Source organism: Hibiscus syriacus, unplaced genomic scaffold (assembly GCF_006381635.1).
Source record: "Hibiscus syriacus cultivar Baekdansim isolate YM2019G1 unplaced genomic scaffold, ASM638163v2 tig00110260_pilon, whole genome shotgun sequence".
Classification (NCBI taxonomy): Eukaryota; Viridiplantae; Streptophyta; class Magnoliopsida; order Malvales; family Malvaceae; genus Hibiscus; species Hibiscus syriacus.
Window position 1 is genome coordinate 536,100 of NW_024062651.1, and position 11,095 is coordinate 547,194.

The 11,095-nt window shown below is 34.2% G+C and overlaps 1 protein-coding gene across 4 annotated transcripts; it reads right to left on the reverse strand.

The window, feature by feature from the left end:
• Positions 1 to 3,831: 3,831 nt before the first annotated feature.
• LOC120115270 (NADPH-dependent diflavin oxidoreductase 1-like) lies at positions 3,832 to 10,791 on the reverse strand. Of its 4 annotated transcripts, XM_039136015.1 has the most exons (12): positions 10,610 to 10,791; positions 10,441 to 10,518; positions 10,232 to 10,336; positions 9,641 to 9,732; positions 8,686 to 8,870; positions 8,316 to 8,413; positions 7,340 to 7,414; positions 7,146 to 7,256; positions 6,183 to 6,317; positions 5,476 to 5,595; positions 4,686 to 4,902; positions 3,832 to 4,582 (listed from the first exon to the last, which is right to left on the reverse strand). In XM_039136015.1, the coding sequence occupies exons 1-12, from the start codon at positions 10,748 to 10,750 to the stop codon at positions 4,053 to 4,055; spliced, it is 1,887 nt and encodes a 628-aa protein (XP_038991946.1). In that variant the 5' UTR covers positions 10,751 to 10,791; the 3' UTR covers positions 3,832 to 4,052. The 4 variants fall into 4 exon arrangements, with proteins under 4 accessions (XP_038991946.1, XP_038991947.1, XP_038991948.1 ...); XM_039136016.1 differs by lacking the exons at positions 10,441 to 10,518; positions 10,610 to 10,791 and having other exon boundaries at positions 10,258 to 10,325; XM_039136017.1 differs by lacking the exons at positions 7,340 to 7,414; positions 8,316 to 8,413; positions 8,686 to 8,870; ... (2 more) ...; positions 10,441 to 10,518; positions 10,610 to 10,791 and having other exon boundaries at positions 6,173 to 6,317.
• Positions 10,792 to 11,095: the final 304 nt, after the last annotated feature.

The window sequence follows — 11,095 nt, forward strand, 5'->3', positions numbered from 1 at the left end:
CATACTCATCCAAATCACTTATTTAATCCTCAGTCATTGATGTTACTTATTTCATTTAACAGTCAAGTCTATCCTGATTACTTCAGAGTTTTCCAGAGTAATTCAGACGTTTTTAGAATTTCGGATACATATTGTACTTTAATTCAATTCAGTTAGGTCTTCGTGGTTGATTTGTCGAACAAATATCACATTCTTAGTACTGAATGCGATCTAGAGTTGAGTTGAGCTGAATACTTCCAAAATTATCATCGAGCCAAACTTAAGAAAACAAACACGCATTCAAGTAATATATATTCTGTTCATGTATTGACATATCATTAAGGTTGATCAGCTCACTTAACTTGTGTTCCATAACTTTTAAGGGTAGTACAACACCCATATTTACTTGGATTCCTTAATTAATCCAAAATATCTACTTAGTATAGGCCATAAGGATATTTTGGTCATTCTGGTGCTCAGTTTTATTCCATTAATTTCATAGCTCGAGAATATCAAATCATTCTTGAGTTTGGTGATTTTTTTGTCATTTCCATTCCAGAGATATTTTGGTCATTTTACAGATCCAGTATATTACAATAATTCATTCCGTTCGATCTTATTTTTAAATTCAAACTTATCATTTATGTCAGTTTCTTCGAACTATTCTGACAAAATATCACCCTCGATAAATTATTATTCAGGTATTTATTAATAACTCGGAGATTTTTGGGTCAAGTGCTTTCTCAGATGTTACAGCATGTTACCAGGAATTTTCTATACAAAGACATGATCTTAATAATGAAATCTGTAATTTATCGAGTTAAGTACGAATCTTCAAAGTACTTTCTTGTTCATGGTCAACTCGGACTATTTTTACCTCTCAAGGGCATTTTCATAATTTCCTAACCATATAATTTTAGTTCTTAACAAGGATAATTATAATTTAGAAATTCTGGGTTTAATCGCTTTCCCGGATAATTTCTAAACTTTAAATTATTCTTTAACAGACTTCTAGTATCTTGTACAAGCCATATTGGATTTAGAAATCGGTTATCCAGATTTCCTAAGCAAAACCAATATTTTCTGTACACATCAGTAGTTTCATCCTATCAATATGTCTTTAAAAATTCTTATCCAACTTCCAGAGTCAATTCTTGTTCTTATTACAACATAAGGGCAATTTCTTAATTTTACCTAATTAAAGTATTCTCATAATTTATCGCTTAAACAGTATTCGGTTCAAGTCCATCCATAATCAAATAGGCATAATAGTTCAACCACATACATCCATTCATTTTTCGATTAACATGTTCTATAAAGCATAAAGAGGTAGTAATGTATTACCTCGATTTAAACTTCATTCGAACGTCCTCAATCTTGAAATCAACTTCTAATAATTCCTTGGGTACATATCAACAGAAATTTCATTAAAAACGAAGCTTAAGTGCAAAAAACAGATCGAATCGGGTGATTAGTCAGTCAAAAATAGCTTATCGGGTTCGAATTTGACGAAACGGACTTCGAAATCTGACTCAGGATGTTAAAACACATAAAATATGACTTTTCGAAAAAAATTGACTTTTTGGTCAAAGTCAACGATCAACGGTTAACGAGTCGGGTCAATGGTCAACAGGTTGGGTTTGGTCGGACCGGGTCAAACGGGTCGGGTCAAACCGGGTCAACTGCCCCAATTGTTTTCGAACCTCCCTCACGCGCACGGGCGGCGCGTAAACATTGCTACGGTGTCTGAAAAATACCCGAAAATTTTCTAAAAATATTTATGGCATTTTGAGACACTTATCAAGCTCGGTTCACAATTTTGAACGGTGGAGAGCTCGATTCCAAAACGTCGGAAACTTTGACTTCCTCACCCCTCCACACGCCGGCGACGACGAAAACACGGAGGACACCAGTGGACTCGGAACGATGCAAGGAACACGATGGTGCGGGAGGTGTCGGAAATGGGTGGTCGGATTGACCTGAATCGACGAAAAACCAATGGAAATTGAGTTAAAACCGACGATACTTCCGCTTAAGATTTACAAGAAACGACGTCGATTCACGATGAGATGTTTGAAGGGTTTTGTTCATCGGTCGACAACGAACAGGATGGTGATTTCGGATCGTCGAACGATGGCCGGACGGTGAATAGATCAGAGCTCAAAGAAGGGTTGAGGGGAAGAGAAAATGGAAAACGATTTTACAATTAAATTCTCAATTTCTTCCAAAATACCACTTTAAATTTAATATTTTATAATCCTAAAATTTAACCTCTAAATTAGGGTATTACACCGATAGTGAACACCCCTAGTCAAGGGACCCGTTTGTATTTTAGGGTTTCTCTCCTTACAGTTGGATATTAGTAGTCACTGATCCAACGGTTTCTGATTAAGGTTGCCGTGTCCAGCAAGCACTAAGGCGTTTTCTCTCTCTTCAAAGGCATCATTTTCATTTCTTTTAAGTTTAATACCTCTTCTACTTTAAAGAAATTTCCACTTTGACCCTTCTATTATTATTTTTAATTAGTTTATCCCTCTACTTTCATTTCGTTATCATTTTATCCTATGGCGATTTCCTTAAAAAAAATGATGATATGATCCAATTAAGTTCTATCACGTGTATTTATTGCAAACGTGGTATAACCCAATTCGGCCACGTGACAACTTTTCTATTGAAAAACGTCAAATGACTAAAGTAATGATAAATTAAAATTAAGAGGTTAAATAGACCAAATAATATTGAAAGGTGCAAAATTACTCAAGGATAGGATACATTATAGATATTAAGCTTTTTATTTATTTTCATATAAATTTTGTAGATTTTCAAAGTAATAAATATTAATGAAAATGAATCAATATTAACTATGTGAATCATTAAATTTTAATTTATTTCTATCTACAAATTATCCAAATATTATTATGTAAATCTGAATTTGAATTAAATACTATCCACCAATAATGAACAAAAAACCCCTTCGTTCTTACCCTTATCATTGTTCAAACATTTAAACCTATCCTATAATCTCCTAAAAAATTTATCCAATCAATTCAAAGTAATCTAAGACCTGTTTCGACACACAGTAGAACTTCTATAGATTAATGGCCTCTTTAAAATAATAGTTTTTTATCTTGACATTATCCTGATATTTAAACTAATATTTTTGATAAATTAATAAGATAATAATATTTTAGAAGACTCTTATATAAATTTATGAGGCTTTCTATAATATAAATTAATAATTCTATAAAATTACAAATATAATTAGAACGACTTAATAAAATATGATTCTATTATTTGCTTCTATTCCATCTCTAACCTTCTTTGCTACATCCAAAAGTTCTAATGTATCATCTTCAGTTTCATTCTCAATATGATTTTCAACAACATTAGCTATAATTTCTTCTAAACTTTGGATCAGCATGCATCATTTTCACCCATGTAATCCAATAGGTGATTGACATTCATTTTGTTGCAATAGCTAAAGCCACTAGTCTCATTATACATGAACATCATTCAATTAGCTAATACAATGATGTACATATTTTATTCATGAAAAATAATATAAGTTCGTTGAGTTGGGGGAATCTTTAAATTGATAAATTATTAATTTATCAATTAATTAATACCTGAAAAAAGTTATGATCTTCTTGAGATTATTAATTTATAAAGATTTTGTTATTTGGGTATCGAAGTTTAAATTTCCAATTAATAAATGTTTCTGTTTGAAAATTTGATTAATTTCTATATCAAATTATCATACGAATAGAATGTTCATCGCCTTGATTGTTCAAATGATTAGGGAAAATTGACACCTACAGAAAGCAAAACCAACACATTTACTCGCTCGATGTCACAACAATAGTATCCAACTGGGTTTATTTGGCAACCTCACCAATAGTATTGATATTCTGTATATTTTCGTTTTCCCGATCAACAAATTTTGCGTATCCAAACGTACAATACATAAGATGCAAATCAAATTGCTGCTTTTATATGGTTCCATATTGCCTCAGCACAATCAATTTTGATCTCTTCGTTCGCAGCATAATGAAGTTAAGCAGGGCTGGGGGTCCTCAAGACCAAGCTTCAACATGATATTTACCGGCCTTCTCTAAAGACCTAAGCCATCTAACCGCCGATTCCCTCGGAGCACCACTTTCCTTCGATATAATCTCCTCCAAGGCTACCATGACATCTGATGGCATCTTTGTTGAAGATCCTGCAACATAGATGGCTGCTCCCTCACACAGCAAATTCCAAATCCTTTGGCTTTGTTCCCGCATTTTATGTTGCACGTAAACCTTCTGAGGTTGGTCCCTCGAGAAGGCAGCGTAAAACCCACCGCCCTTGGCTTCTGAAAGCACCCCATCGTTTTGTGAATGAGACAACCACAAATCTCTATATAGAAAGTCATTATTCTTGTTTCGGCAACCAAAGAAGAAAAGAGTTGGAGCAATTGTACTAGATTGACTCTGTGCAGCTCTTTCCTCCACAAATCCGCGAAAAGGTGCACAGCCGGTTCCGGGTCCAATGAGAATGAGGGGAAGTGAAGGTGGTGGGGGAGGCAGCAAACCTTTATGAAACCATACTGGAATGTCAATCCCTGATTAAGCAAAATGCCATATTGGTAAGACTAACACATGATATGCATACAGATGGAACAAGGAAAGCAAAGAATTCTGAGCCATGTAATAGCACATTCATACTTTGTTCGGGATCGAGACTGACTAGCCATGTCGAGCAAAGGCCCCTCCTTTTCCGCTTGAAAGGTGTTGTCCATGAGACAACATCCACAGTCAAATGCACTTGATTTGGGTGAGCCAAAGGGGAAGAGGAAATGGAGAAAGCCCTGTTTTTCAGTGGTGGAACCAATTGCACCAACCACTCAAATGGCATTTTCACAGAAGGGAAATCCTCCAATACCTTTATCACAAATATTGACATCAATTTTATTTTCAGTGGAAGTTGGAATCTTCTTTAAAATCATGTAATATTTAGTAAAGAACTTATACAGAGGGTAATTTGTAATGTTATCCTACTTTCGATGTTCTGAACACAAAAAACATGGAATAAAAATTATCCTATCACTAATAAATCTCAGACAAGCTAAACATAAGAAAGGATAGTATGACCTAATAATATTCACTTACTTATCTTAACTTATCCTAGTCATTTAATCAGTCAATGTATTAAACATGATAAAAAGAAGAGAGAGAAAAAGATTGAGCCATGCATAAGATGCAAGAATACAACATTTCTAGGAACAATTGGATATTAAGTTTGGCATAACAATCTACAACTAAAATATCTGAGTTTTTTTCCGAACCGAATGATGTAAAAAAAAAATTCATTTCCGTACGGATAGTTCTAAAATTTCTTCCTCTACAACCAAAGAAAACTTAAAGAGAAAAATAATAAAATTTGAAAAGATCAGAATACAGAACGAGCAATAAAATACACAAATACCAGTTATGTACTAAATCTACTTCACTTTACCTCCAGAACTGTTCTTCTTTCCTTCTGGTTGTACTGATAAAGATCATCTCTTCCTTCAGGTGAAGCGAAATACTGAAGTCTTTCTTTCTCATGTTCAGCAGTTGCAAAGAAGCTCATAACCTGCGAACATTGATGTCAGACTGGAACCACACATGGAAACCTTAGTGAAACTTTTTGTTTCTTCACTCCTTTTTTCCTCAAAAATCATTTTAAGACCTTTATCAATGTAAACCCTGAAATTATATTAATGGGAATACATTTATGATGAACTTCATAAATGGTTACTTCAAATTGAACCATACTGTCAAGTGAATTCCAATCCACTAAACAACTTCGATACATGTACAACATGATTGTGTCAAAGATACTATTGTGTCACGGGAACCACTACCACAAGGGAAGGACACAGAAGCTATAAGCACCTGTAGGGAAGTGTCGTACAATCCGTTTTTGACAAAATAGAGGTTGGCACATGTGTCACAGAAATTCTGCTTAAAACATAAACCTATATGAAATGGATCCATCATCTCAAACTTAATACCCAAATTGAAAAGCATCTACTTATATGACAATTATTTGATAAAAATGTATATGCAACTGTAGCACTTTTCATTTTTAAGTTATTTTCAAAGATGAACTTCTGATAGTGAAACTGCAAGTCAAATACCATAATATAAAAACTAAAGTTAAAACATACAGGATCTTGCCTCGAATAAATAGCCCCTGGGGGAAGCAGATGCAACATCCATCGTCAGTTCCACGAAAGTTCTTAATTTAATGGGTACATCCAGAGCAGTTAACCTGTTAACAAGAAGGTGATTTTCCATTTCTCTAGGATGGACCTGAGATCAACCATATTTTTCAGCATAAGGTTAGTAGTATATAGCAAGTTCATGTTTCAAGGTTTCTTAATTCTTATGCTCGTGATAGGTACAAAACTAAAAATGACGAGGCAACCAAAACAGACAATATAACTATCATACTCGTTTTCCATTCTCTAGGATGGCGCTGAAATCATCCTATTTTTCAGCACACGAAGGTTAGTATATAGAAACTTAATGTTTCAAGGTTTCTCATGCATGTGATAGGTACAATGCCAAAGAAGTTAAGGCAACCAAAACAGGCAATATTAACTATCATACAAAGGAGAATTCTATCCTATGGATGTGAAATACTGTCAAACCAATGCAAGCAGTAAATAACTCTTTAATTGAAACTCCTTTTTGTTCTTCAACTTCCATATTTCACATATTAATTTAAAATTATTCATGTGATAATTTATCATTTAACCGAGAAAGGTATAACTGGAGCAATCAAACACAACATACTCTTTCATTTCGTTTCCACTCCATAACTAACAAAGGATTTTCATAATCTCTTCCTTTCATTTAGCTTAGTCATGCAGAATGAAACATTCTTTCCGTCAAAAACCCCTATTTTTGTTTCCCTTCAATTCCTTTATAAACTCTAGTCCAAAATCCAAACATATTTTTGGCTGTAAGTTTTCTCAAATAAACTATAATTCTCTACTTCCAAGACAAATCCCTAAATGTGTTCCATAAAATCCTTTGAGCATGCAGTTGATACAAAGCTAAAATATCAACATATGAATCAACAGTGCCATCAGAAAGAAGGATTACTACAATTTGCCAATATGCAAAAGAACTTACTGTTATGAATGATTCAGGATCCAAGTTACAGCGCTGTATGAAAGAATCAACAGCTGCAGGACTCTGTGAAGGGAGAACCTCTAGGACATCACCAAGTTCATACTGAATTACCTACGATATATAAGAAAAAAATTACGCAATTAATAAGGCTCAGCTGTACAGGGAATTCAATGGCAGCAACAGAAACAACTTACCTGAGAAACAAATTCAAATTCTAAGTGACGCACATCTTTTTCGTGGCTTTCTCTGGTCAATGGGCAATTTTTCACCTGCAAAGGAATATTAAAACATCGGAGATACAAAAGACAGAGCAAACTATCCCATAAATTAATATTCATTAACAGTCGAAAGACCAACCATGGGTAGTATTCGAAACAAATCCTAAAAATCATTAAGGGTAGATAAATATGATCCCGTGTAAAAACAGGTTTATACAGATACACGCATATATCATTTTAATAAATGTATTTTTCTTTCTGTCTACTAGTATTTTGAAACTGCCAAATGCAACAATGGGCCAGAGAATAGGGTTCTAATTCAAAGCAATAACTTAAATTATCTTTATTATAAAAACTGGCAAGAATCAATAAATAAAACTTCCATACAGTCGTAAGTATAAAAAAAAAAAGAGAAACTGAACTAAGGCAATGCCACCAAAATCACAGAATAGCACTAAAAATTTGCAATAAGTAAGAGATAGATCTAGATTGCATTCTACCCAAAGTTTCTAGCCATTACTGTTGATGAGAAAAAGGGAGAAGTAACTTTAGTCCAGTGAAAAACTGTCCCATTTACTTGCATTTCAAGTTTCTTTCACATGCATATGGATATATTCTCTTTCTTCAGCAGCACATTTATTTGCTTTTATAGAAAGTTTAGACATTCAATCGGCAAAAGCCTGCTACATAATAGTGAAAATTACTGGAGAACACAATATGAAAGAAAAAAATATTGTTCTTCAACTAGAATAAAGCATATAGTTGGCATTGCATGGTCCTAGTTGATGTTTGCTTTCAGATTAGGACAACCATCTTTTAGCATCATATCAAAGGTTCTAGATAGTGGATTGAACAAGATGGGTCAGCAAATGTAATTTAAAATGAAGAGCATTGAATCAAATAACTTAGATTTCTATCACAATATAGAAAAGATAATAAAAAAGTCGAATACCATTTTAAGAAAGGCATCAGGCTTGCTCTTTTCATGAGGAACTTTTCCAGAGGACATTAAGCGAGCCCTCCCAATTTGCATCTGAAGGTATTTAAAATCTGAGAGAAACATAAGACAGTATGTTTTCAGAGGAAAAGGAAAAGGCAGAAAAGATAATAGATGAAGTAACTATATCTAGAAATCAATCCGGTGGACAAGGTTTGCGCATCAGAAAGGACATTGGTTGTAATTGAAACATAGAAGGCAAAACTTCAAAAGAAACTAATCAGCTAGAATCAATAGAAACTACTTGAACTACAATTTGGTTTTGGTCTGTTCATATTTTCAGCATCATCTAGCTCACCACCCTTGTACTTTTTATCCAAGTTACCTGTTGCAGTTGATAATTGGGAATCCACGTTGTCTATGTCATGAAAAGTGACTTGAAATTTAGGTTGGCCAATTAATTCCTCAACCGGAACCAAGAAATTTGGACCTTCAGGAAAGAAATCGGGTTTGATCTCATTTAACCCACTCCACAATGATGACATCCAAGGATCCAAAGCAGCTTCATACCTGCAAATATCAATTAACTTTTCGATTAATTTGAAGGAAAAAGAATTATACTAGTCAAGTTTCATTTCATCTCTCCTTTTAAACTAAGCACATGAAAAGTTCCGATTAAGAATACAATATCATGAAAATTTTAAGGGCAAAGTTAGGAATCTATATTTATTGCAACTCAATGTAAATGATTCTAGAGTCTACTTGGCACAAAGACCTGTCACATCAACTTGGGTGATCTTGGAATGCATCCGTTGCAAAGATATGTTTCTAAACCAATAAAATGTCTTTGTGCCATACATATTCATAGCCACAAGGTTTCTCAAAGCTGCCTTAAGCTATCTAATTAGCTCTACAGGACGGTAGATGGTTTCCAAAGTTTTAAAGACTTTTCAGGATACCAATGTTGACGTATCTCTATCAATTCTTGGCACTAAAAGTGAAGCTTTCAAAGAACATAGCCATTAACTAAAGAACATTTAAATCTCTCTAAAAATCTAGATTATCATGTATAAACCACTTAAACCTCTCTAAAAATCTAGAATTTCTTAGGCACTCCCCCAACATTTTATTTCCAAATAACCTTATACAATTGTCTTTTTCAGTATGAGGTTTTTGCAGCAGGTTCTAAGTTCTAACTGGTTTTGATGGCTCAACAGTGAACTATTCAGAGGAAACAGAGCACTGAGAAAATTAAGAACGGTAAGAACAATTGCAGATCAAGAAACTGCTATCTCAACAAGTTAAATGATATTATTCTTAAAAGTACTTAGTAACCATACCCTGAAGGATGCTGATCGTCTCCCAAACCTCTCTCAATAACAGCTGTAGCCCCAAGGTCTGAAAGTCTTTTATCGAGCTTCTTTGCAACAAACTGCGGACACCAAATGCCAAATTAAGTTTTTTTCCCAATTATGCACCAAGAACTATGTTAATCATCACAAACAATTTAGTAGAAACTGAAACTTGAAACCTTTAGGAAGCAACCTAATTCATAGCTTATGGCATAAATTTTGATAAGTTCTAACACCATAAGCGTCCACTTCAGCAAACAACTGAACAAATCAAATACCAGGGATTCAAAAGATATTCAATGTCATTGTCATTTGCAATGGACACTTGAGCACACAAATCATACATATTCGATGAAATTAGTAGCCTTCAAGAAGAAATATGAACAACAGTAACATGCTATTGCAAATAGGCATCTGATATTATTTGTAATGTCATTGACAAGTTTACAAAGTCATTTACTTCTGCCTTCTCAAAGTAGAGGAATGTTAACTATGCTGATCCAATCTACCATATAATGAAGAATAAAAAGAATCTAACACATGAAAAATGAAATCAAATGAACTGTGGAAAACCATTACGTTATATTTCTGGTAACCAGAATCACCTAATCCAAACACGGCATAATGAACTCCTTCCAACCAATGGCTGCCAAGATTTCTTTGCAGAAGAAACCTCCAAAATACCTGCAACATATACAATATCAGGAAAGTCAAAGGTAAGAACTTTGAGACGTACTCAATAACAAAAAATAAGGGTTTTGAAGAAAACTAATTAGGGTTAACCTTGCCTTCATAGAATCTGGAGGATCCCCTTGGCCTGTGGTAGAAACAACAAAAATTACAGTGTCCTCTGCAGGCAACGAGCTCTAAAAAACAGTATAAAGTAACTAGTTGATAGCATATATTTTTTAATGGGAAAATAAAAACGAAAAAGAAAGAATGAGTAGAGTAGTTTACAGCATCGTATTCATCGGTTGAACGAATCAAGACGCTGCAGGCTCGTCGCTCCGCTTCTCGAGCAATACGCTCGGCCACATCCAATGCGTTCCCCGTTTGAGTTGCGTATAGTATCAGTAGTTTCTTCGACTTCATCTCCATTCTTACTAAACACTCACAATGTCAGAAGAAGAGAGCTATGAAAAAAGAAATTAAGAATTAAGGGAGTTGCTTTGGGCCAGAGATTTGTAGAGAACCGATTGAGCCCAACAGAGAAATATGCAATATTATGTTTTGAAATATCATTTTTGAATTATGTGGTAGAAGTGTAGGTGGTATAGTTAAGGGAAGAAAGTGGTGTTATTTTATAGGTCTTGGGTTTGAGTATACTATTAAAAAAAATTTTTTAAATAGATTTAACTCGTAAATCATCGAAAAAGATTGCTTGTCTTTGTTGAAGAAGATTAGGGTTAAGTTTGGGCAGTGGTCGAGTAAACTGTTGAGTTA

Coding starts and splice junctions, on each gene's coding strand:
- LOC120115270 (XM_039136015.1), bottom strand. CDS start 10,750: ATGGAGATGAAGTCGAAGAAACTACTGATACTATACGCAACTCAAACG. Junction 8,871..9,640: donor GACGATCAGCATCCTTCAGG/GTATGGTTACTA, acceptor TGATATTTGCAG/GTATGAAGCTGCTTTGGATC. Junction 7,415..8,315: donor CTGATGCCTTTCTTAAAATG/GTATTCGACTTT, acceptor ATTCCTTTGCAG/GTGAAAAATTGCCCATTGAC.